Source organism: Sarcophilus harrisii, chromosome 2 (genome assembly GCF_902635505.1).
Source record: "Sarcophilus harrisii chromosome 2, mSarHar1.11, whole genome shotgun sequence".
In the NCBI taxonomy this organism is placed as follows: Eukaryota; Metazoa; Chordata; class Mammalia; order Dasyuromorphia; family Dasyuridae; genus Sarcophilus; species Sarcophilus harrisii.
Window position 1 is genome coordinate 513145882 of NC_045427.1, and position 27594 is coordinate 513173475.

At 34.9% G+C, this 27594-nt stretch overlaps 1 protein-coding gene across 2 annotated transcripts in view; it reads right to left on the reverse strand.

Moving 5' to 3' along the window:
- THSD4 (thrombospondin type 1 domain containing 4) overlaps nt 1-27594 on the reverse strand; it is an 850332-nt gene that overhangs the window by 742963 nt on the left and 79775 nt on the right. For both annotated transcript variants that reach the window (XM_031955286.1, XM_031955287.1), the window contains exon 3: nt 16312-16381. In XM_031955286.1, coding sequence (XP_031811146.1) covers nt 16312-16381 — 70 coding nt within the window. The remainder of the gene's footprint in view (nt 1-16311; nt 16382-27594) is intronic.

Sequence of the window (27594 nt, forward strand, 5' to 3'; positions counted from 1 at the left end):
ATCTCCATAGAAGTGATAATTGAATCAATGGAAGCTGATGCCAAGGGAAAGAACATAAAAAGGCAATAAATAAGGGTCAGAAGCAGCCTAAAGGCATAGCCATATTGAAATGAGAGGAAGATGAGAAGCTAGTAAAGAATTTGGAGCAAGGATAATCAGAGAGGTGGGAGAACAATGAGAGCAGTATTACTAAAGCTAACCCAAAAGGAAGCATCCAGAAATAGGGGGCAATCAAAACTGTCAGATATTATAGAGATGAACACTTTAAATAGCCATTGAATTTTCTGATAAGAGGATTAACTTTGGAGATAATTTTAGTAGACTGATAAAGATGGATGACAGATAACATAAAGTATTGCCTCTTTGGCATGTAACAACATGGGTATCAAAATTAACATTTAATCAAGAATTAACATTTATGTAAGGAAAACTGATTTCCAAAACAGCTTGAAAAAAATAGCTTCTCAAAATGTTGGAAAGAGACAATTGTTCTGAGGCTCATTTAGAGATTTGTCCCTCACATGAATGAACTGTTTAAAAGCAAAGCAATAACTGAATTAATTATTACTGCAGGGCATTGTGGAACATTAGTTCATTTTCATGTGGTTGCTTTTAGAGTTTTGAAGTTAATGATGCTATGAGAATATAAAGACTGTTGGGTTCATATCTGATAGAAAGTAGATTTGTTTTATCTACTAAGGTTAAGATGAGTCACTGACCATCAGGAACTCTGATGCAAGACACTGAAGGATTAAAAAAAATCAGGGAAGAAGTTTTGAGAAGTTATAGATAGAAGAAACAAGACTAAGTTGAGTACAGGAATCTCAGGAAGCAGGAACTAAAAATGACAGAAAGATTTTAGTTAAGATGATCAGCTGCTTTGATGGGAGCTTGATGATTTGAAAAAAAAAGTATTAATTTTCTGACTGAAAGAAGAAAGGCTCAATTAGCTTTAATTGCAGAATAAAAGGAGAGCTGAGTTCTGCTGCTATGTTTTATTACTCTCTAGTGCTATCTATAGCCCTGGTTAAGAGTGGCTCTGAAGGAAAAGAGTTTGTTACTGCTTTATAATAGAAAAAGAAAAATGTCTTTGCCTATGAGAAGAAAAGGATAAGAAGAGAAGTTAGCAAAGAAGTTGCATCATGTGGTAGCAATTGTTCCTGAAGGGACTAAAGACAGTTACAGACCTAATGTCTAGAGTTATAGTTTCCCCAGCATAGAGGTATCCTCACTTATGTGTCTTTCTGGAGATTCATTCTTCCTCATAGACACTAAGTGCTTTAGTGATATAGTATGACTAGATTTATGGATGGAAAATAATTTTTGATTATTCTTGTTTGTGCTTTTTGCAGGGTATTATTATTAAGTAAATGTTTTACATTTAAGAATTAATTGTGTCATGTTAAGTAATTCTGTGTAAATAAGAAACACACTAGTGAGGGATCAAGTAGTAAAAGGAATAAGATTTCCTCTGACTCTCTGAGAAAGAGTAGCAATCATATAGAAATTCTATACCTGCCAATATGAATTCAGGTTATAGTGTTATGCCACAGTTCTCTTTAACTGTCCTGGCTCAGTTTCCCTGCACTAGTTCCCCTTGTCTCAGTTTCCTTAACTGTTCTGTCTCAATCCCCTAAGCTGTAAAAACCCACTCTGGTCCATTAAGACTGAGGACTATTTGCTCTAAGGTTGTCAATTGTTAATGCAAGCAAGATAAACAAGAGAGTAGACCTCTTTCTGTCCTTGAGAATTTACAATATCCCTCTAAAATATTCCAAGATACCTCACTGATATCTTTACCTCTGTGTATTCAGACATCCTGTCTCTGGGATTTTAGGATGGTCTCTCCCCATCCTGACAGAAATTTTCCCGCACTTCTTACCCCTTCTTTGTTTCTAAAAGATATTTAAGAAGTTGGGTTTCTCCCATTCGTTGCTGGAGACTGGCTACTGGCTACTGGATGCTGGATTCTTTGAGATGACAGTCTCCTCCAGCCCTGGGACCAACATGGATTCCTTGGTCCCAGTACATCTTTATCTCTGTCTGACTGGATAATTTGAGATGAGAGTCCTGTCCAGTCAATTATGCTCTCCAATTAATAAAATATTAAAAAGCTCTCTAATCTCTGTCCTGCCTCAGTTTCTCCGGCTTTACAATAGTGAATGTCAGCCCATAGACTAAGTATATATTGTGGGGAGTGGGAGTTGGAGGAGAGAAATTGAGGATATCTATCTAAAGGAAAAGTGAGTGAGGAGTAAGTAGATGCATCTAGTATAAAATATTTTTCTAAATGTTTAACTAGATAAATATATCTTCAGAAGGTAGCAGGGAAAGGGAAGAGCTTTTTAGTTTTGGTTTGGTTTGATTTTTTTTCCAGAATATGGGATATGTGAATGTCTTTGTAAATAGAAGGGAAGAAGCTAATAAAGAATGAATATATAAGAGGAAATGCCTGATGGAGGTCCCAAAGAAGAAAAGGAGAAGAAATTATCAAAAAGATAGATGAAAGGGTTAGCCCTATCAAGAAAGAGGGTTACTCTTCCTATAGAAGGAAAGAGAAAGAAGAAAATATGAATAAGAATAATAGAGAGTTGTCGAAGAATGGAGAAGCAGAATATGGAGAGTTCATGTAAGATGACTTCAATCTTATCAGTGATTGAGAAAGGCCATTTTATGAAAGTGAGGGGGAGGAATATGAGAGCTAAAAGGGAGAAGAGAACATTGGAATAGCTGCTGTAGAGATGTTATACAATAGCAAGGGCCCAGATCGAAGTTAAATAGCATAAATTTCTAAGGTACCAACCAGATGGTTTTGTGATTTTTCTTCCAGAAACATTCAGTGGCTCATGAGTAGGAGGGAAATGGTGGGATTTGGCCAGAACTGATGACTAGAAAAGCAGGAAATGTAAAAGGTCAAGAGGACAAGGCATTCAAGGATTAAGGTAGGGTGCCTTATGGAAAGTCTGAGTAGGGAGAGACGTAAGCCTATAGTAGGGGTTGAAAGATACCAAAAAGAAAATACCAAAAGAATCAAGGGAACAATAATCATGCTAAGGGTAAATGATATTTTTAAATGAATAATGGAATGTGAGATCTGGAAGAATAGGGAAATGTGGTCATGAAGGAGATTTTCAGAGTCTAAGATCTTGGAGGTAAAGCAATTTCAAGTGATGATGAAGACAGGCCAAGATGAGGGCACCGTGTTGGATAACTGAAGTACAGTGAAGATTAAACTCATTAAAGAGTAGAAATTTAAGAAACTGAGAATAGGTGCTCATCAGTGTGGGTAGTAGAGTTTCTAAGAATGATGGCAAGGAAAAAGGTAGAGAGGAAGACTAAAACCCAGCCTCAGAGAGGACTGAATGGTAACAGATGACAAAAGGCATGAAATTCAAAAGAGGAGTGATTATTAAGTGATTTTTGTCAGAACAATTACCTGGAATTATGAGTGAAAAAAAAGAGAGAATTCTGACTCGTTTTACAGATACTTTATGACAAAGGAGGTGTGCTGGCATAGGGGTGAGGGAGATGACCAATAGTGAAAAGGACTGCCAAAGTTTTTAATATCATTTGAGGCAAGTCATTTTTATCAATCAATATGCATTTATTAATCATATACTATGAACCAGGGATTCAAAAACAAAAAATGAAACAGTTTTTGTACTCACTGAACTTATATTCTAATTGCAGAACAAACATATACATCCTTGGTTTAGAAGGACCTCAGTGATCATCAGGTTCAACCCCCTCATCTTACAGATGAGAAAACAGAATTACAGAGATTCCATGACTTGCCTAGTGTAACAGTAAGTGTCTGAGGCAGGATGCAAATCCAGGTCTTCATGACTCTATTTACTATGCCATTCTGTCTCTATATCATTATAAACAAGACACATAGAGAGGAATGCACTACCAACTGGGAAGATAGGGAAAGATAACCTTGGATTAGGTCAGGAATTCTTTATATATATATATATATATATATATATATATATATATATATATATATTTTTTTTTTTTGGCTGAGGCAATTGGGGTTAAGTGACTTGCCCAGGGTCACACAGCTAGGAAGTGTTCAGTGTCTGAGGTCAGATTTGAACTCAGGTCCTCCTGACTTCAGGGCTGGTGCTTTATCCACTGTATGAGGTCAGGAATTCTAAATCTGTTTTGTGTCAAAGCGTTTCATCTAAGACACAAAAAAAGATGAAGAATCTAGCCTTTAAATTCTTAAAGTGTGTCTGTGGAGCCTACAGACCACTTTTCAGAATAATGATTTTAAATATATAAAACAAATTACATGGGATCACAAAAAAATTGAATTCAAATAAATGTTTTTTAATCAGAATTCATGGATTCCCAAAATTTATCCAGAGATACCAGATTATAAACCCCTGAATGAGATTCTCTTTAATGACCTTTCCAGCTTTAAATCTTATGATATAGAATTCTCAATAGAAAGTTATGTTTCAGTTAGTGGGAGGGAAATGAAAGTAGATGAAGATAAAGTTAAGGACAAAGTCTGCTGGGTAGATCAGGGCAGAGTAGAAGAAACAAAAGGGTATGGTACATGAGTAAGGATGAGAGCAGAGGGTTTTTCCTCACCATGATCAATCCAACTCCACCCAGTTTGTACCCAAGTCCCAGAGAAGGAATAGTGCTGATCTGTACCTCTTCTTTCCCTTGTTTCTTTCTCAGTATTCTAACTTGTACTTCTCTGAAAATGGGGGCCCTACCTCATTCTTTCAACATCTAGCATGCTTTTCAATGCCCCAGCCCCAGGCCTGGGTTCCCAGTGCGTCCTATTGAACCTCCCTTCCAGGAGTAGCACCAACTTTGTATCATCTCTTTGACTTGACTGCTTAAACACATATGGCATGCCCACTACTGTGCCAAACACATGGCATCTCCAAGGAAGGGGAACACAACAAGCAAGTCTGATCAGTCATTTTAATTTCAAAGATTTTTCTGTCTTCAATTTCAGAACTTTTAGGCAAGCCAGAAAGAAAAATCAAAGTAAGGGAATCTATGAAGGGTCTTGGGTACAAGACACAAGACTGGGCACACTATGAGGGAGGAAAGCAAACAGATATGGTTTTTATGGTTTGCGAAAGAGGGTGGGGAATGGAGGACTTTTTTACTACCATAAGCATTAAACAAAGAATGGAGGCTGTGAGATCTTTCTTATCAAAGATCTGATTGCCTAAAATGTCAAAATACTGGGCTAAATTTAGAATGCCTGGCAAGAGCTTGGAATGAGTAGCTTTATTCTGTTTCATTTCAGGGTTCTTGTCTCAAGGTTCTGCCAAACAAATTTCTCTCACTACAACCTCTCCCTTATCAGGACTGGTATGGTCTTAAGCTAAAATGAAAGCTAGGAGTGGCTAAACAATGGCTCAGAGAAATCAAGAAAGAGAAAAAGAGATTCATCTTGTGATTGTGGCACCTAGGAGTTACACCCCATCCATTCCCCTTTTCTCATAGTTACTGTATCTCACCATTCTCTGTCTACACTATGCTAAATACATTTCCAGGTAGTTATACCTTTAATCCATGTGAGACTGGCCCTGCTCACAGGGAATCTACAATCTAATAACAGAAATGGACATCTCAAATATATGGGATGAAAACCTTTTAGGTGGAAATTTTAGAAGAGGTTGTTAGAGAGAGGAGTGTGAGGTAAGACTCAGAATTTATTGCAAAAAGTCATTTCTCTTTCTTAACTTCTTCAAAATTTTAAGTATCTGTGATCTCAAGGGTACAGGTGCTTTCTACTCCAGTTCTCTACAGAGCACAACCTCATTCATGTCATAGCATGAACCCTTTGTAAGTTACTCTGGCCAAAAGTAAATAATAGCCAAGTGACTAACAATAAATTGAATCAAATTGCTACTTTTTATAGGCCACTTTATTTATTTTATTTTATTCTTTTTTGGTGTTGTTGTATAGCCAAATCTAGACATTTGAGAAACCCCCAGAAAATTTTTTTTTGCTTTACTGGGTGACATACTCTTGATTTTAAATACCAGTGCTTCTAGTAAATGGAAAGGGGCATGGGAAAAGCAAAATTGGACACATTCCTAGAAAAGATAGGGAAAACTATAAATTTTTCTCTGATTTTTGAGGCCCCAAAGCAGGTACAAAATTATTTTAAATGACATTAATTCCTGTAGAAAGGAAGACAGGCATATTCATTCCCTCTTTCCGCCCTCCCCCCCGTATCTCTCTTTCTCTGTGTGTGTCTCTGTCTCTCTCTCTTTTTCTCTCTCTTCACACATACAACACACACGTGCATACACAGGTATGTACATAAATATGTACACACACATAACATCTCTCTACAAGTACAAATCAAATAGCTAGAGATTCTAGAAAGGAGGAGTAGAATGAGGAAGAACAGTAGGATAAAAAAGAGAAAGAAACACCTGAAACAGAAATTTTCAAAAATCCAGGCCTCTAGCCTAAATTGACAATAGCTTCTAGTTGTCATAAAACTGCTCTATCAGTATTCAAAACTTCTAAAATCTCTGAAATTCATTATAAAAATCATGCCTACAAAATTTTTTGTGGATATTGTTTAGAGATGAAATTTTGGAGAAAACTGAAATACACACAATATAACATTTTTCATGTTCTTTATAACTTTAAAGTCACTTTTCAAAGAACATAACAATGTGTTGTACATGATTTGTTTTGCTCATATAATTCTCAAGTTTGAGACACTAAAGAAGTACAATTCTGAAAATAATCACAGATTTCACTGTTTACTTTTAAGTTTTTTTGTCATAAATGAGGCTACAAATTTCTGGCATGGCATTTTTTACAATTTATGAGTAAAAAATAATTCCATTGTTCAGGCCATATGCAACAGGTAATCAACAAGACACTTATATTCTGAAAATAAGCAAACGGAAGTTTATTCAATACAACAAGCATTTATTAAACTCCTCCTATGTTCTAGCCTCCTAAGAGCTAGGTTTTGAGGTTAACAAAAACAAAACTGAAACATTCTTTGCTCTCAATGAGCATACATTTGAAAAAGAAGAAATTTGCATACAAAAGAGTATAAATAATTTGCCTATACTCACACAATATGTTAGCAAGTTTCCATAGAGCTAAAATTCAGAGGAACATCCATAAAACTTATACAATACAACTTTTATCACATAGAACTTTGTAAATTAAGTCTCATCCTCTTTGTTATTGCTATTTGCAGTTTTGCTTCATCTGAATTTTCTCTTTTAGCATCCTCTTACAGCTCAGAAAACTGGCCACTTGATTAGATTGAGACAAATTATTTCAACTCTTTTATATATGAGTTGATTTATGAAATTGACAGGAGTCACAGCCCCATTTTGTATACCCACAATAAAACATGGAAGAATAAAACAGAAAACAATCAAGGAGAGTTAGGTGGCTATTTTACTGACCAATCCTAGTAGGTCTAACCATCACCTTGTGGGACATATACATAATGGAAGTCTAGAAATCTAGAACTGAGAAATCAGAAGTAGCCATGCTTTGGAGGCTCAAAAATCACATAAGTGGCTGCAATCTCCTTATTTAAAACAATCTTGAAATGGCCTCAGGATTGCTATTGATTGAGTGAAGGAACCACATTACAGGAAGAAAAAAGTTGTATGTCCCAATTAGATGAAGCTGAGGAATCTGAACTGTCCATGGAATGAATGCATGGTTCTGCATCCCACTGCCCTCATTTCAATTTATCTAGAGCTATATGAATGGCCTGGGACTGTGAAGAATAACATTTAAGGTCAGCTTCTGTGTCAGACAATCCATTCAAAGGATGAAGTCCAGAAATCTTTCTAGTAATGCTTCAGAAAGAAACTTCCTGGCAGAGGTAAATGTTGAGCCAAGACCAGAGTTATACATGACAGTAACACGATAATGAACCTAGAATCCTCAAGACAATATTCTTATCATGCCGTAGCATCAGTATCAATAAAATACTGTATTATATTTTGATAATAAGGATCAGGATTCCCAGATCCAATGGAGAGGTCTGACAAACAAAAAGGAAGTATAAGAAAGAATATTACACATGGTAAAATTGCTAACTTCCAATTCTTGAATATCAACTAATTTTTAAGCATTTTCATTATCATGCTACTGCTATTCATGTATTCCTAAATATACATACAATTCTTATGATCTTCTTTCACCTTGCTTGTTCAAATGGCTTGCATTCTTCCATGATTCCTGGTTTTGACTACAGCTTGAATTCCATTTTTTCACCATGCTTAATTTTAGTGTTCTAACCCCTTTTTCTACAGTATAGCACAATTTCTTAGATCTGGCTGTTAATGTTAACCATCACACTTTGTCTTCAAGCACCTAGTGATACACCAAAGAGATTTCATAACTTTGAACCTTGGCTTCAAAAGATTTTCATAAAGTCATTGCTCAAGAAGCTTTTAATTGGGAATAAATGCTCAAAGAGAAGTTTGTGTCATCATTTTTTTTCCCTCTCTCCTCTGAATTCTTAAGATTGTTTTTCTTCCACCTCTCATGAACTCAGCATTCTATTTGGCTTGAGAATCCATTTGGCTATCTCTCTTAGCCATCTGTATATCCCACTCAGCAATAAGCACAGGATCTTGCATATAGTTGGTCTTCAGTGTTTGTGAATAAGAATGGATAAATAAATAAATGTATTCTCTCCTTTGGAGGCAGCTGCTACAACATGGGAAACTGTTACATGCTTTATAACTTAGTTTATTCCTCTACGGATCATTTGAAGAATGCCCAACTTAAAAAATTTCATTAAGAAGCATTATAATAATAAATGGTTATTTGTTCATTTTGAATTCCCCTGCTTGCTTCCAGGTTTTTAGCATTCTTTGTCTGGAAAGTAAATCCTTCATTATTCCCTCTCTTTTCTAGGTCTTCATATTTCACAACATTGTGTCTGATTCAATAGTTCTATAAAAGTCTGGTTGATGTTATCATGAAAGTTTTTGATTCCTTTTCTTCCTACAACAGTCTAGTAGTAAATACTACAAGTTCCTCTGCTTCTTTCCTTGTTTTACATTACCCCTCTATAGGCTAAATATACAAAAGATCACTTAAAATGCCTAAGCAAAAAGAATTTGGTTTTTTGAGACTCCTGGCTAAATTGCACTGCTGATTGGCACAGGAGTTTTGACCTGCTTCAATTTTGCCCTGAATTGGTTCACCAATTCTTGGGCAACTTGGTGATCCTCTCTTCTCCCCCCCTCCCCTTGGGAGCTCACTATGTTGGTTCTGGATTAAGTACAGCTTTAGATCTACTGAAGCTTAGAACTCTTGAGCTCAAGCAGTCAAATAAGCTCAGAGAATTGGTAGAGGCACACACCTAGTGAATGATCACTTTAGTAATTTTAAAACTTCTTTAATTGTACGTTTTCTATAGTTGCCAATGATTATATCAACAAATTGCTCCTACAAGAACATGGCCAATTTTTTTAAACTGATCTTTGTTCAGTATTTTGTCTTCACATGAAGCCACCAAGAAGCCTTTAAAAATTGTGTGTACAAATGCATGTAAATATAAACAGAGTATGCCAAAAGTTTGGTGGTTTCTTTAAAAAATTGATTTGTTAGCCTTTTGTGACAGTGCTGATGTTATAGGAGTTCAGCAGGAATGGAGGTAAAAAACCTGGAATGAGCTCTTTGCATGAATGTGACCATGGTCTTCCTTACTTGCTTTTACATAGGGCTCTTTAAGTGGGAAAGACCTTATATTTAAATATCTATTTGCCATCCTAAGAGAGTTTGAAATGAATATTTCAAATTTGATTGATAGGATGTACAATCATGGAGAATAACTTGCAGCATGGAAATATGCTAGAAGACTGACTCATTGTAGTGCTGAAGGGAAAGAAAAAGAAAAATGTACTTTTGTGGAAAACTAGCACATAAACACCGAGCTACAGCATGTCCTTGAAGTTAACTACCACTTAAAGTTAATTATGAGCAACTCTCAGGCCTCATTCCACTGATAAGATTAGGTCAGGAATTTTTATCACAAAAGTTCAAATAAGGAGAAATTCAGTGAATATTCTCCAATGCTGCAAAATAAAGGTTTAATATTATTAATTATTAAAGTTTAATATTGTGAATTCAGATGCATTCTAATGTTTACCTTTCAATGAAAAAAAATCCATGTGTTTTCAGCTCATCTGTGGTTCTCAAGGACATGGGGCCAAGAAAGATTAGGCTCTGATGTTCTTCCATCTCCACAACTTTTACATTTCCTTTGACTCTTCTCTGTTTTGAGCTTTTTGCTCAAACAGGGCAACAAGTCTTTGGTTTCTAATCAGTACAGGAAAAACATATGCCACAGTAATGTCCAATGAAGTCACTCCCACTCTTCTAAGGTCGTCAGGACAATCAGACATCTATCCACCAACCATTAAATCAAATTTTGAGGGTCTTTCCCTCCCAGACTGATTCTTTAGTGAAGGCAAATAGTCATGTTTTTCCTTGATTCTGATCCAGCCTTTAAAGACTGAATGCATATTGCCTCAGATAAATTGAGACTTGGGAAAGATCTTAACTTAAAAATGCCAAGGTTTCCCACTGCATCTGGGCATCTTCAATTTTTCTGACTTATGTCTTAGCTGATGATTTTGCATAGTCCTGCCTTACTTAAACCTAAATAATGTACAAGTCAAAATATTAACTTTCTGTTATAAAATGAGTTAGAGAAGGAAGTGGCAAATAATAATAAATAAACAAATAAAATAAATATAACCAAAACGATAAGGAAAGAAGTTTCTCATATAAAGTTCTCATATCTCAAATATATAAAGAACTTTGTAAAATCTATAAAAATATGCATCATTTCTCAATTGATAAATGGTCAAAGGATATGAACAAGCAGTTTTCCAATGAAGAAATTAAAGCAGTTTATGGTCATATAAAAATGCTCTAAATCATTATAAATTAAAGAAATATAAACTAAAGCTATTCTGAGATATCGTTTAATACCTATCAGACTGACTAACATGATTGAAGAGAAAAGCAATAAAGTTGGAGGGTATATAGAAAAAATAAGACATTAATTTGTTCTTATTGGAATTGTGAACTGATCAATCATTTTGGAGAGCAATGGATAATTATGTCAATTATTATGTATTAAACTGCCTCTGTTCTTTGACCCAATAATATCACTACTAAATTTATTTCCAAAGACAATTAAAAGAAAAAGAAAAGAATCTATAAGTTCTAGAATATCTAGAACAGCTTTCTCTGAGATGGCAAAGAATTGGAAATTGTAGGGATGCCCATCAATAGGGAAATGTCTGAATAAGGTGTGGTATATTATTGTGGTAGAAATACTAATGTGCTAGAAGAAATGATGAATTCAATAATCTTAGAAAAATATGGATAGATTTACATGAAATAATGAAGATTGAAATGAGAACCTAGAGAAAAGTGAATACAGTAACAGCAGTATTGTTTTAAGAGCAACTTTTAAAATGGAAAAGGACTTATGTCTATTTTTTTAATACAGGAAAGATTTATTTTACATTCTTGGAAAAATGGATGCCTAGACGAATAAACACACCTTTGAAGCTCGAAAAGCAGCATTTTATTTCCTATCCTGAAGCACAAGTCCCTTCTCTGATTCCCCATTAATTGGATGTTACAGAAATTACATGAATCTCCAGCCCTCATTACATAGTCAGTCCCTGCCCCAAAGGAGCTTACATTCTAGAAGGAGAAAAGTAACAGGAGAGGGCTATGGGTAAAGAACAAAATATTATTTTCAAATCTCAGGTCACCACCTTTGGTTATAAAAATCATTCCTTGCTCCCAAGAAGCTTACATTCTTTTGAGGGAAGATCACCTCTTCCTTTGATTATTCTTAGATGCCCTTGTGGGTTTCAGTTTCCATATCCTTTTCTAACCCTACAAATTTGGCTAATTTTTTTTACATCCCACTTCAATAAAGTATATTAACCCCTGCACAGATTTCCTTACCCAGGATAGATATTTAATCTCTGAATTCTCTGCTAATTCTTCTGAATTGTGAAATAAAGTCATCCATAAGCAAAATAAGAGGCAGACAAATTTTATCTTCATGAACCCATTTCTGTGCCTTTCCCCATCATTTTAACATCCTCACCCTTCCTTCTTAAGATATTAAGTACCATTCTCATTATTTTAACAGCAATTTCAATAACATTTACATTTTAAATCTAAAAAGCATTTCCCTCAGACACAAACAATAATGGTGCGATAGTATTATTGTACTCATTCTAGAAATGAGAAATCTGAAATCAAATCTAGATTCTGGTCATTTACTTCCTGTCAGTTACTTCACTTCTCTCAATTTCATTTCCTTGTCTGTGAAATAAAGAAATAAAGACTAAATGTAAAGACCTGCCTGATCTAAATTTGTGATCTTAAGTTTTTATTTCTCGTTTTCATTTTTCCATTTCTAGTATCCACAAGAGAACCTGGGGTTTCATAGGTATTTTTAATGCTTCAATCTGTACTAAGATACCATAAGTTGATTATCTCACAATATTGCTGTTACTTTGTACACAGTACACGTCATTTTGCATCAGCTTCTGTGAGTCTTTCCAGGTTTTTCTAAGAGCATCCTCGTCATTATTTTTTATAGCACAATAATATTCTATCACAATCACATACCACAGTTTGTTCAGCAATTCCCCAATTGGTGGGCATCCCCTAAATTTCTAATTCTTTGTTACCAGAAAAGAACTGCTATAAATATTTTTATACAAGAGAAGTCCCTTTCCTTTTTTTCCTTAATCTCTTTTTAGATACAGACCTAACAGTGACATTGCTATATCAAATGACATAGTTGGACATAGTTCCAAATTGCTCTACAGAACAATTAAAGGAGGTCACAACTCTACCAACAATGCATTAATGTCTCATTTTTCCTACATTTCCTCCAACATTTGTCATTTTCCTTTTCAGTCCCATTAGCCAGTCTAATAGATTTTAGGCATCAGGGTTAATTTGCATTTCTCCAATCAATAGTGATTGGAAGCATTTTTTTTTTCATATAGTTATAGGTAGCTTTGATTACTTTATCTGAAAAATATTCATATCTTTTGATCATTTATCAATTGGTGAAAAAAACTCTTATTGATTCAATTCTCTAAATATTTGAGAAATGAGCCCTTTATCAGAGAAACTTTCTTCACATTTTTTTCCACAATTATAATTGCTAACTGTATTTTCCTCTATACTATTTCCCTCTTTTTTATTCTAATCTCTCTCTCCTTTTACCCTGGTCCACCTCAAAAATGTTTGCTTCTGACTAATGCCTCCCTTAATCTGCCCTCCTTTCTATCACTGCCCCTTTCTCTTATCACCTCCTCCTCCTCCTTTCCTATAAGGTAAGATAGATTTCTACACCCAAATGAGTGTGTATGTTATTCCTTCTTTGAATCAATTCCAATAAAAATTCACTCCCTCTCATTTTGCTCATTTCCATTTCCAGTATAAAAGCTTTTTATTTTTTGGCTTTTTTAATGTGAGATAATTGCCCCATTCCACCTTTCCCTTTCCCTTTCTCCCAATGCATTCCACTTTTATTTTTTTTTTTTTTAGATATCATTCCTTGACATTCAACTTACACTGAGCCCTCTGTCTAACTACCCTAATAATAAGAAAATTCTGATGTCATAAATATTACCTTTCCAATTAGGAATTTAAGTAGTTTAACCTTATTTAGTTCCTTTTTATTTCTTTTTTCATTTGCTTTTTTATACTTCTCTTGAGTTTTATATTTCAAATTCAAACTTTGTGTTTAGCACTAGTGTTTTCATCAAGATTGCTTAAAAGTCCACTATTTCATTGAATATTCATTTTTCCCTTGAAAGTTTATACTCAGTTTTTCTGAGTAGGTGTTTTTTGGTTGCAATCCTAGCTCCTTTGCTCTCTGGAATATCATATTCCAAGCCCTTCAATGTAGAAGCTGCTAAATATTGTATGATCCTGACTGTGGCCTCACAATATTTGAATGGTTTCTTTCTGAATTCTTGTAATATTTTCTCACTGACCTGAGAGCTCTGAAATTTGGCTAAAATATTCCTGGGAGTTTTCTTTATGGATTTCTTTCAGGAAGTGATCAGTGAATTCTTTTAATTTCTATTTTACTCTCTGGTTCTAGAATATCAGGACAGTTTTCCTTGATAACTTCTTAAAAGATGATGTAGGCGCAGCTAGGTGGCACAGTGAATAGAACACCAGTCCTAAAGTCAGGAAGACTTGAGTTCAAATCTGGCCTCAGACACTTAACCCGTCCTAGCTGTGTGACCCTGAGCAAGTCACTTAACCCCAATTGCCTCAGCAAAAAAAAAAAAAAATTGATAACGTGTAGACTTTTTTCTTTTTCTTTTTCTTTTTTTTTTTTTTTTTTTTTTCATGGCTTTGAGATAGTCTAATAATTTTTAAATTATCTCTCCTGGATCTATTTTCCAAGTCAGTTATTTTTCCAATAAGATATCCCATATTCTATTTTTTCACTCTTGGTTTTGTTTTATTATATCTTGATTTCTTATAAAGACACTAACTTCCATTTGCTCAATTTTAATTTTTAAGGAATTGTTTTCTTCAGTGATCTTTTGTCAATTCTACTTTCTTAAGGAGCTTTTATTTTCCGTCATTGACTTTTTGTGCCTCTTTTTCCATTTGGCTAATTCTGCTTATCAATAAATTCTTCTCCCCACTGAGGTTTTTTTTTGCATCTCTTTTTCCATATGGCCCAGTCTATTTTTTTAAGGTATTATTTTCTTCAGGGTTTGTTTGTTTGTTTTTGGTTTCCTTTTCCAAGATGTTGCTTGGCTCACTTGTATTACTCTCATTTTTCTTCCCAATTATTCCTCTCTTTTTCTTACTTGATTTTCAAAATCCTTTTTAAGTCCTTCCATGTCCTAAGACCAATTCATATTTTTGGAGGCTTTGGATGGAGCTTTGACTTTGTTATCTTCTTCTAAATGTGTATTTTGATCTCTGTCACTGTGGCAACTTTCTATGGTCAGAAGTTTTTTCTGTTGTTAGTTCACTTTTTCTAGTATATTCCCTGATTTTAAACTTTTTTTTGTTAAAGTGAGACTCTCCTTTAAGGGTGAATAGGGCATTATCTCAACCTTCAAGGTGTCTGTGCAATTTGTGCAAAGATATTTCTAGGGACCTGTAAGTTTTCAGTTTGTCCAAGGTGATATGATCTTTGGAGAAGTGTCTACTGTTCTCCTGCTCTGTGCTCCAATTTGTCAAACACTCATTTCTGCTCTGGAACCGTGAAAAGGGTCCCTGCACCACGGTGGCCAGAAAGCTCTGGTGTGTTTGTGTTCTTCCTCGCTCTAGGACTGTCACTTAGGACTGTAACACAGATCTAAGTATGGGCAAAGCAACAGAGTCTTCAGTGCCAGGAAAGAGACTCTTCTAATCTCCTTATGATCAGCTATTCAACCCCATTACTGTCTGTGAGCTGAGAGTTCCCCAAGTAGCTGCTGCATTGCAGATTCAGTGGCTCCCAAATCCTGCTTCTGGTTTCCTGGGGCCCTATCTGTGTTTCACTCTTAACCCAATGTGACAAACCTTTCCTGCTTACTTTCTAAGTTGTCTTTTACTGGCAAATTATTTTATCCCATCTTTTTGGGATTCTGTCACCTTAGGAATTATTTTATGGCATTATTTAAAGGTGTTCAATAGGGTTTGGGGGAGACTTCAGGCTAGTTGCTGCCTTCTCTCTACCATCTTGGCTCCACCTCCTTGATTTCATAGATAATAAATGCTGGTTAAATTGAACTGAATTTCATTCCCTTCAACCTCTATTTCCCATCTATCAAAGATCTACTCAACTGAAAAGATGCCTAAAATTGATTTATACTGAGAAGTAAGAAGACATAAACTGTTACTCTTTCATAAAGATACTTATTTGCATCATAGAGCACCTAGTTTAAAAAAATAAATGAAGCAATAACTTCACTGAGCTGAGAAAAAGTATTTTGGAGCTCTGGTAGGGCTTTCCCAAATGTTTGGAATCATACCAAGCATGCTGACTGCCTACTTTGTCAGGATGGAACTGCTTCCAAATCTGCTTCCTCTTCTGCCCAAGATTATTAAGAAATAGGGGGAAACAACAGCTGTTAGGATGAATGAGTTCTGTCCCTTGCTGCTTAAAACCTTAACTGAAGTCTAAAATACTAGGAAGATGACTACCAGAAGGTGATATGGGCAGGGTAGAGGGGAGAAGGTTAGAGACAAAGAAAAGTAAACAAATTTCCCTGCTAAAGAAGAAACCTATGAGCAAATAAGACTTACCTTTCTGTGCTCAATGGAGGGCTGAGGAAGGACAAGCTGGAATCCAAACAGCAAAAGGGAGCCAAGGATTCTAAGAAAGGAAAAATAGCAACACATCTGTATATGCTTCAGGTATCAAGAAAACAATGATGCAGTCTCCCTCCTATTCTGAAAATGAATGAAGTGCATCCAAACTGATATCAGGATATGGCCCATTAAGAACACAATGTACAGCCAAGAGTCTGGGTATTATAGAAACAAAAGTTAGAGTGGGACTTTTATGGAAGATTTCCCTTAAATACCCTTTCTCTCTCCATCCTCAATCCTTAGGTGTTTCACATATGCTCTTGTTTGGTAAGTACTCCATAAGAGCCCCCATGCAATCACAGAGCTAGGAATGTACAATTTGTAATGAAACATCCTGACAAGTGGTTATCCAGCCTTTGCACATAAAACTTATAAGAGGTTCCTAGGTGGTACAGTGGATAGAGAACTAGTCCTGGAGTTAGAAGGACCCGAGTTTAAATCTAACTTCAAACACTTACTAGCTGTGTGACCCTGAACAAATCACTTGCCCCACAATTGCTACCCCCTACATACACACACATACACAAAGACTTGTAGAAGAGAGGGGAGTCACTACCTCTTACATTGGGAGACCTTTAATTCCTAAGAAGTTTTTCCTTATAGCAAGGGAAAAGATACCCATAATCTCCCCACTGGGACCAAGCAGAAGCCTAATTTTTCTTCTACATAATAAACTTTAATATACTTGATGATATATGTCCCAATCTTAGAAGCAGCTAAGTAGCTCAGTGGATAGTTTCTGGAATCAGGAAGGGCCAGTTTCAGATCTGGCCTCAAGATGCTTATTGGCTGCATGCAATCTGTGGTGAATCACTTAGCCTCTATCTGCCTTGGTTTCCTCCATTGTAAAATGAAAATAATAATAATATCTTCTAGAGTTATCGTAACAATCAAATCACAATATTTGTGAAGTGTTTAGCATAGTGTTTGACACACAACAAGCACTTCATAAATGCTCATTTCCTTTCTTTTTTTCTTTCTTCCAAGTCTTTTCTATACTAAACACCCTATTTGTATAAGTAGTCCTCATACAATAACAACTTTAGGTTCTTCAGCAATCTAACTGGCCTTCTTTGGATATTCTCCACTTTACTATCATTCCTAAGACATGACTAATAAATGAACATAATATTCATCACGCAGTCTTACCAGAGATGAGAATAGTCATATTATCATTTTACCCTCTTCACCACCACCAGTACCTAGATAATATGCTTCCAATAATTAGGTCTTTTGGGGCTATTATATTATTGGGTCAGAGCTTACCATTCATCCACATTTTTTTAACCCAGACCTCCACATACCTTGTGAAACTGCTTTTTTGAACCAAAGAGTAAATTTTTCCATTCTGTTTTCCAAATTTAATCTTTATCTATTCAGCATAATATTCTAATCTGTTGAGCCTAGTTTTTGATATCCTTAATTCATAGGGTTGATTTGATGATCCAGGAAAATCATATATATAAGGTACATTGCAATCCTTAAATTGCTGCATAAATGTTAGCTATTATAATGATGATCATCTATATTTAGAAGATCATGAATGTATAATCTATATTGGATTGCTTGCTCTCTTGGGAGAGGGGAAGGAGAAAAATCTGGAATTCAAAATCTTACAAAAATAAATGTTGAAAAGTATTTTACATGCAATTGGGAAAAATGAAATACTATTAAGTGGGGAGGGGGGAGATTTTTAAAAAGAAGTTCATGAGTTTCCACACAACACTGTCTAATGGCCATCCAACCTCTAGATAAATATTTCCTAGAATCAGGAATCTGGAACCAGAAACTGAAAGGTTTCTATACAAAACCCAAGGTACTTTCCAATTGTTCTGTTTTAAGACCTACCTCTCCCTAATTATACAACTTAAAAAAAACACTAAACTAAACTTACACTTCAAGCCAATTTAAATTATTGAATCAAAACATTTGAGAGGCTTGAAAATAGCTAGTGTTTACCAATGGCTCAGCTTGAAATCTAGTCCAGTAGTATTTATTATTCACACCTTGCACTATGCTAGTTTAATTAGCAGCATTAAGCAGAAACCCTGATCCTTGTCTTGGAGAAGTTATAAATTATCCTGCGATTAGGCATTCATGAACAACTAGAGAACAATTAAATTGCAATCATATGTTAAATCACTAAATATACACAAACTAAAAGAATTCACTGAAGGAAAAAAGACTAAGCAGCCCTTAATGAATACTAAAAATAACTGACATTTAATGTTTAAAGTTTTTCCAAGAAGTTTCTATACATATTTTATTTGATCCTCATAATAACTCTGTGAAGTATATTAGGGGTATTATTATTCCAACTTTAGAGATGAGGAAAGTAAGATGCAGGGAAGCCATGGAATAGAGGGAGGGAACAGACCTTTAGAGATGCCGGAAGAAAGTAGCAAAGAGTAACTGTTGTGTCCTGCTTTCTAAAGCCCCCAAGTTGCGGTGACAAAACATACCATTGCTTTCTTGAGCCCCCACACCAGGGTGATTAAGATATACCTTCCTAGTGGAGAAGTGATGAGGCGGGATTCCTGAGGATGGTGGAAAAATAGAGTCCCACCTCATCACTTCTCCACTAGGAAAATACATCTTAATCACCCCTGCATGAGGGCTCTAGAAAGCAGGACACAACAAGTAACTTAATGAGCTCATCAGCATGGCAGAGTGAAAAGATGAAGAGAAAGCTCCAGCTCCATGTGGAAAACTCAAAGTCCAGTGATTTCACCAGAAGAGAGGGGGAGATTTACAGGAGGAGCAAAGCAGCATTAGTGGCAGAGAAGGACTTCAGTGATGATGCCACTTTGAGAGCCTGTGTTATCCTGACAGAAACGATCTTTTTTATTATTATCTATACATAGTTATATAGTTATCTTGCACAAGAAGAATCGGATCAAGAAGAGAAAAAAAACTAAGAAAGAAAACAAAATATAAGCAAACAACAACAGAGAGAGTGAAAATGCTGTTGTGGTCCACACTCAGTTCCCACAGTCCTCTCTGTAGATGCAGATAGCTTTTTTCATCACAAAATTATTGAAACTGATCTGAATCATCTCATTGTTGGAAAGAGCCACGTCCATCAGAATTGATCATCATATAATCTTGTTGTTGCCTTATATAATGATCTCCTGGTTCTGCTCATTTCACTCAGCATCAGTTCATGTAAGTCTTCCCAGGCCTTTCTAAAATCATCCTGCTGATCACTTCTTACAGAACAATAATATTTCATAACACTCATATACCATAATTTATTCAGCCATTCTCCAATTGATGAGCATCCATTCAATTTCCAGTTTCTGGACATTATAAAAAGGGCTGCCACAAACACTTTTGCACGTGTGGGTCCTTTTTCCTCCTTTAAGATCTCTTTGAGATAGTAGTAACATTATAGTAGTAACACTTCTGGGTCGAAGGGTATACACAGTTTGGTAACTTTTTGAGCATAGTTCCAAATTGCTTTTCTTATAGGGTAAGATAGATTTTTATAGAGCCAATGGGATGTATGTTATTTCCTTCTTTGAAGCAATTTCAAATTGCTGCTTTTCTCCTCCTGTAAATCTCCCCCTATCTTCTGATGAAATCACTGGACTTTGAGTTTTCCACATGGAGCTGGAGCTTTCTCTTCATCTTTTCACTCTGCCATGCTGATGAGCTCATTAATGGCTGGATGCATTCACAATTCCACCAACAATGTATTAGTTAGACATGTTCTTGAACCACATATGTTCTTACATATTTGTTCCTTCAAATGTCATAAAATCTGTCAGAATTTTTGCTTTTTGATAATAATGGTGCGACAACTTGTAGAAGAACCTAGCCCTGTGTGTATAAGGAGAATCTTGCTAGTTGATTATTTTACAATATTGATCATTTATATGTCTTTTCCTTTTAATCAATATGTTCTTATGTTGGCCAGTAAAAGAAACAAATTAGTGGATCTGTGAGTGGATTTCTTTTTCTTTTGAGTGATGCTGTTTTGAATAGATTCTGATGCATTAAACATGGAGTGAATTTCAAGGGACCCTTTTGCAAAGTAACGTGCATTAGAATGTTTTCTTCCTTGGAGAGCTGATCTACAGTAACTATTTGTAATTAGCAACCTTATGCTATACATAGCATATTCCACAATCCATCCATTTTGTTCATAAGAGATTTTCTAAAGCATCTATTATATAGTTGTGGATCATTGTATTCTGAGAATAGCAAAATCATTCACTGCTGATCATCCCACAACATTGCTATCACTGTATATAATACAAAGCTTGAATTGATGGAGGACTTTACAGATTTTTTTTCTGAGAGCACCCTGCTCATCATTTCCCAGAGAACAATAATATTCCATCATAATCACACACCACATTTTATTCAGCTATTCCCTGCACCCCCTCAATTTTCAATTCTTTGCCCTGTAAAAAAAGCTGCTATAAATATTTTTGTACATATGGGTCCTTCTCCTTTAAAAAAATCTCTTTGGGGATTCATGACTAGTAATGGCATTGTTAGATCAAAGGATAGGTTTGATTTCATAGCCTTTGGAGCATAGATTATATCTTCTGATCATTTATCAATTGGGGAGTGACTCTTGTTTTTTATAAATTTGACTCAGTTCCTTACGTATTTGAGAAATGAGGCTATCTGAGACACTTTCTTCAAAATTCTTTTCCCCAAATACTATTGCTAGCTGTAATTCCTCCCTGTATACTTTATTCTCTTTCTCCTTTCATCCTTTCCCTCCTCAAAAGTTTTGTTTTTGGGCTTCTGACCACATCTTTCCCAAAGATGTTCTGTCTTCTATCATCTTCTCCCTTACCACCATACTGTATACCCTTCCTATGCTATTTTCTTATAGGGTAAGATAGATTTCTATAGTCACAATGGGGATGTATGTTATTTCCTTCTTTGAGCCAATTCCTATGAGAGTAAGTTTCATTTGTTCTCTTTCCTTTTGTCCTTTTCCCTTCCACTATAAAAGCTTTTTCTTGCCTGCTTTATGTGAAATAATTTATAACATTCCAACTCCCCCTTTCTCTTTCTCCTAATATGTTCCTCACTTACCTTTTAATTTAATTTTTTAGATATTATCCCTTCATAGTCAATTCATACCTCTGTCCTCAGTCTATATATACTCCTTCTAACCACTATAATACTGAAAAAGTTCTTGTGACTTACAAGTATCATCATCCCATGTTAGAATGTAAACAATTAAACCTTGTTAGGCTCCTTATGATTTCCTTTTGATTCTCCTGGGTCCTGTAATTGAAAATCAAATTTTCTATTCAGCTCTGGTCTTTTCATCAAAAATGCTTGACAATTCTCTATTTCATTAAATATCCACTTTTCCCCCTAAAGGATTATACTCAGTTTTTCTGCGTAGCTGAATTTTGCTTGTAATCCTATATCCACTGCTTTCCCAAATATCATATTTCAAGCTCTCTGATCCTCTAATATAAAAGTTGCTAAATCTTGACTGTGGCTCTACCATATTTCCATTGTTTCTTTCTGGATGCTTGCAGTATTTTCTTGTTGACCTGGGAATTCCAGAGTTTGGGTATAATATTTCTGGGAGTTTTTATATTGAGATTTTTTTCAGGAGATGATCAGTGAATTCTTTCAGTTTCTATTTTACTCTCTGGTTTCAGAATATCAAAACAGTTTTCCTCGATAATTCCTTGAAAGATGATGGCTAGGCTATTTTTTGATCACTGTCTTCAGATTAAACCAATCATTTTAAAATTATCTCTCTCGAATCTATTATTCAGATCAGTTATTTTTCCAATGAGATATTTCACATTGTTTTCCTTTTTTTTCATTCTTTCGATTTTGTTTTATTGTTTCTTTATTTCTCATAAAATCATTAGCTTTCATTTGCTCAATTCTAATTTTTAAGGAATTATTTTCCTCAGGGAGCTTATGTACCTCCTTTCTCATTTGGAAAATTTTGTTTTTTAAGACATTCTTCTCCTTATACACTTTCTGTATTTCTTTTTGCATCACTTTTCATGTCTCTTCCCAATTTTTCCTCTATCTCTCTTACTTGATTTTCAAAACCTCTTTTGAATTCTCCCATCACCTGAGACTATTTCTTATTTTTCTTAGAGGCTTTGGATGTAAGTTGTTACCTTCTTCTGAATGTGGATTTTTAATCTTCCTTATACCATAGTAACTTTCTATGGTCAGAATTTTTTCTATTATTTGCTCATTTCCCAGTCTATTTCTTAGCTTTTAACTCTTAAAATAGAGTTCTATTTCCAGAATGAAGGGTGTAATGTCTCAAGCTTCAGGGTTTTGTGCACTGTTTTCCAGGGACTTGTAAGTTTTCAGTTCTTTCAAGGAGAAGTGTGTTTGAATGACCACAAGTACTCTTTTCTGCCCTAGAACCATGAGGAGGGTTCTTGGTTTACTGTGGTAATAAGTTCCAGAATGATAAAGCAACTAGCTAGCAAAAAAACCTCCTTCTGACCACCTATTCGATCTCCTCAGCATCTCTGGGTTAAGACTTCTAGAAACTGCCGCTGCATACAACTGCACACAACATAGCCACTGTTACTGCTGCTGTTGTTGCCACCCCCATCATTTCTGCTGCTACTGCTGATACCACTGCTGATGGGTTCCCAAGACCTTCTCACTCTAGTGACATAAAGCTTTCCTTTTTTTCTTTAATATTTTGTATTGTTTTCCTTTTATTTCTGGTTATACATATACATTAATTTTTTAATATACATTTCTTTGTGAATCACGTTGGGAAAGAAAAATCAAAACAAAAAAGGAACACCCCAAAGAAAAAAAAAGAAAAAAATGGACATAGCATGTGTTTTATATGCATTCATCATAGTTCTCTCTTTGGATGCCAATGGCATTTTCTCTCCAAAGTTTATTGGGATTTCCTTGGATCACTGAACCACTGAGAAGAACCAAGTCTTTCATAGCTGATCATCACACAATCTTGCTATTACCATGTACACTGTATTCCTGGTTCTGAATCTTTCCAGGCCTTTCTAAAAGCAGCTTGTTCATCATTTTTTACCAAACAGTAGTATGCTATTACTTTTACATGCATAACTTATTTAGCCATTCCCCAATTTATGGGCATCTGCTCACTTTCCAATTCTTTGCCACCACAAAAAGAGCCACTACAAACATTTTTGCATATGTGGGTCCTTTACTTTCCTTTATGATTTCCTTGGAATTCAGACCCAGTGGTAGTACTGCTAGATCAAAGGGAGTTTGATAGCTTGATAAGTTTGATAAGTACAGTTTGATAGCCCTTTGGGCATAATTCTAAATTGCTCTCCAGAATGGGTGGATAATTTCAGAATTTCACCTAATAATACATTAGTATCCCAGTTTTCCCATAATCCCTCCAACATTTATCATTATCTTTTTCTTTCTCCTTAGTCAATCTGATAGGTACCACAGAGTTGTTTTAATTTACATTTCTCTAATCAAGATTTAGAACATCTTTTTATATATCTATAGATGGCTTTAATTTCATCTGAAAATTGTCTGTTCATATTCTTTGATCATTATGATAATAATGACCAATTATGAATGGGAATGAATGTGAATTATGGTTTATATTCTTATTAATTTGACACAGTTTTTTACATATTTTAGAAATTAAACTTTTATCAGAAATATTGTATAATTTTTCCCCAGCTTTACATTTTCCCTTTAATCTTGTTGGTGTTCATTTTGTTTGTGCAAAATTAGTAGGTGGACAATGGAAATGATATAGTATGCCTGGATTTGGCAGAGATATTTGATAGCATTTCCATGACACCCTTGAGGACAAGAGGAAAGGATACAAGCTAAGCAACTGTAAAATTAGGAGAATTTATAAAAGAAGAATGTCTTTCTGCTGTCTTATTCAACATTTTTTATCAGAGACTTGTAGGAATGATATTTATTACACATAACAAAATGGCATATGGCCAAAAAAAATTGGAGGGATAGTTATCATGTTGGACCACAGAGTCAGGATTTTTTAACAAGGTCTTTATAGGCAAGAATGGTAGGTTAGATGTAGGAAAATGGAATATTAAGAATAAAGATACAGTACTTTCCTCAAGATCTAAAAATGCACTGCCATTAGAGAATTTACAAAAACAGTTTCCAATAAAAAATCTCGGTGGTGGAACATAGTGGATCACCAACTCAATATGAATCAACAATATTAGGTAGGCAAAAAAACAAAAAACTGGCACCATATTAAGCCAAATCATAAAAGCACAATGTCTATTATGGGGAAGGTTAAAGTCCCATGGCACTCTACACTAGTTTAACATGGATTATTATGTCCAGTTCTAGGAACCAGAGTTTAGGAAGAAGATGGACAAACCAGAATATATCTATCAGTCAACAAACATTTATTAAGTGCTTGTTATGTGTCAGGCATATGTGCTGGAAATGTAAAAAAAAAAAAAAAAAAAAAAAAAGACTTTAAAAAAGTGTGCCCTCCAAGATGTCACATTCTAATGAAGGAGACCACATGCAAACATGTGTATAAACAAAATCTATATAATATAAATGGAAGGTAATCCCAGAGGGAAAGCACTAACAGTGGTGAAGACCAGGAAGGGTCACCGGCAGAAGGTAAAATTTAAGCTGAATCTTGAAGAAAGCCAAAAAAAAAAAAAAAAAACCAGACGCAGAGGCAAAGATGCAGAGTATTCCAGGCATGGTGAATGGGTATGAAAAAGGATGGAAACAGGAGATGGAGTGTGATGTGAGAAGACCAGCAAGAAGTAGGCTTATGCAGTTTTATTGTAAAATAGATCGTAAAGAGTAAAGTAAATAAATAGAAATAAGTATAGAATGATTTTACACACACACACACACACACACACACACACACACAAAACACAGTCTACATATAATATAGCTCTGATATATATGGATATATATATAAATATATATATATATCCATATATATTATAAAATACATATATAATATCTGATGGTAGCCATCTCTAGGCCAGGGTAGAGGGTAAATTTATGTGATAATTTTATTATATATTTTTTTAAAAGAGCAAGTTGTACATAATGATTTGCAGTTTCATGTGCAATCATCTTTTTTTGTTAAATGATATTATGGAAATGCTTGTTTTATTCCATAAATTAAAAAGGAATTTTAAAAAATGTAATTTTAAAAAAAGAACATTAGAAAGGAAAGGAAGAAAGCATACAAGGTGAGATTTTAAAAGACAGATAGATAATATCAGAATCCCTTTCAGATCTAAGATTCTAGTACAGGTTTTGGGAAATAGGAAAGTAGTTTAATTAAAAGATAAACTATTTTTAGGATACTGATGAGAGAGATATCAGCAAAAAAAAAAAATTCAAATGCCGTAGAGCATAAAATCCAGCAGATACCATCAAGATAAAAGGCCCCAAGAATGTGAATCATATAGATGCATAGGTATAACAATAAATCATATGGATGCCAATCACCCAAGAAAAAGTTTACCTTTAGTCATGGGATCTAGATTGGTAAGAGAGATTTTAGGCAATATCTTCGTAAAACTCCTCAGTATACAGAATATGATACTGAAGGACTAGGAAATTTTAGAGACTTGCCCCAGATCACAAAGTTACTTTGCAATAGGATTAGGATTCAAATTTATACCCTTTGACTTAAAATCTTGTATCCTTTTTAACTACCCCAGTGATCTCCAAATAGTTCCTACAAGGTTAGGGATATTTTTATGCTTTAATTGACACACACACACACACACACACACACACACACACACAAATGCCTATTAAAACACAGAGACGATATAGTCTGCATTGATAATAAAGTGTATAATCCACTAATCCCACTACAAACACAGATCCTTAAAATATAAAAGTTTGAGGCAAGCTTAACAGAAAAGGTAGGAAAATACCATGGAAGTTTTTGAATGGGACCTTTAGAGATTGTATTTTATTCACTGGGACATTGATCAGAGCTGTACTTCAGGAAAATTTATTTGACAGTGATATATAGGACCAACTTTAGCAGAGAGACTAGAGATAAATTGAATCAATGTAGAGTATAAATCAAGATTTGGAATCAGAGAATCTAAGTTTGAATATTGGCTCCATTGGATATACTATGTGATGCTGAAGAAATCACTTACCCTCTCTATGCCTTGCTTTCCTCATCTGTCAAATGAAGAGATTTAACTAAATAACCTCCTTATTTTTAAAAGCTTTTTATTTTCAAAATACATGCATTATTAGTTTTCGACTTTCACTCTTGCAAAATCTTGTGTTCCAAATTTTTTTCTCCCTCCCTTTTCCCCTCCCTCTCCCTTAGATATCCCAATATATATTTAACATGTACAATTCTAAGACACTCTTTAAATCTCCATCTCTGATCCTATGATAAATCTAAACTAGATTAGCACTGTGAGGGATATAGTCTGTGGGGGAAGTATGACTAGAATAGTTTATTTTTTAAAAGACTCTGGGGATTTTAATGTACCACAAAGTCAATGAGAACCATCCTTGTAACTTATCAACCAAAACTACTTTAAGAGATACAATGTCTAGGAATAAAGAAATAAAGAAGTGTTGATTCCATTGTATTCTACCCTATTCAGATATTTGTTGTAACACATTCAGGTTCAGGAACTACACCTTAGGAAAGATAATTATAAGCCAGAAAACATTTAAAAGACAATAACCAGAATGATGATTACTAAAGGTCTTGAGCTCAAGTTATATTTATTCATTTATTCAACAAATTTTTATCAAGCCCCCACTATGAAGATCAATTGAAGTGAGTGGGAATATTTAGCCAGGAAAAGAGAAAATACAAGTGGTACATGATAGCTACTTCCCAAGTATACAATCCTCTGCCTTAGTAACATATTCTTACTGTTCCCAGAAAGTACAACTACAAAAATGATCAAAGTTGGAGAAAGGCAATTTTTGGTTTCATATAAGGAAAAACTTGCAAGCCATAATAGCTATTCCTGAGAGGAATGGTCAGTTTGAGAAAGCTAAAGGCACCTTCTAATTCTCACTTTGATGAGATCTTAAAACAAAGGCTGGATGACCAGTTTTACTATAGGGATCCTTTGGCCTCTGTAGAATATATAGATCATTTTGGTAGTCCCTTCTATCATCAAAATCCTATGATTCCGTGGGATGATTTAGTCAACACTCTCAGGAATTATTGGTACACTGAGTTTCGGAATGTAGATAGTATAATGGAAATGAGAATAC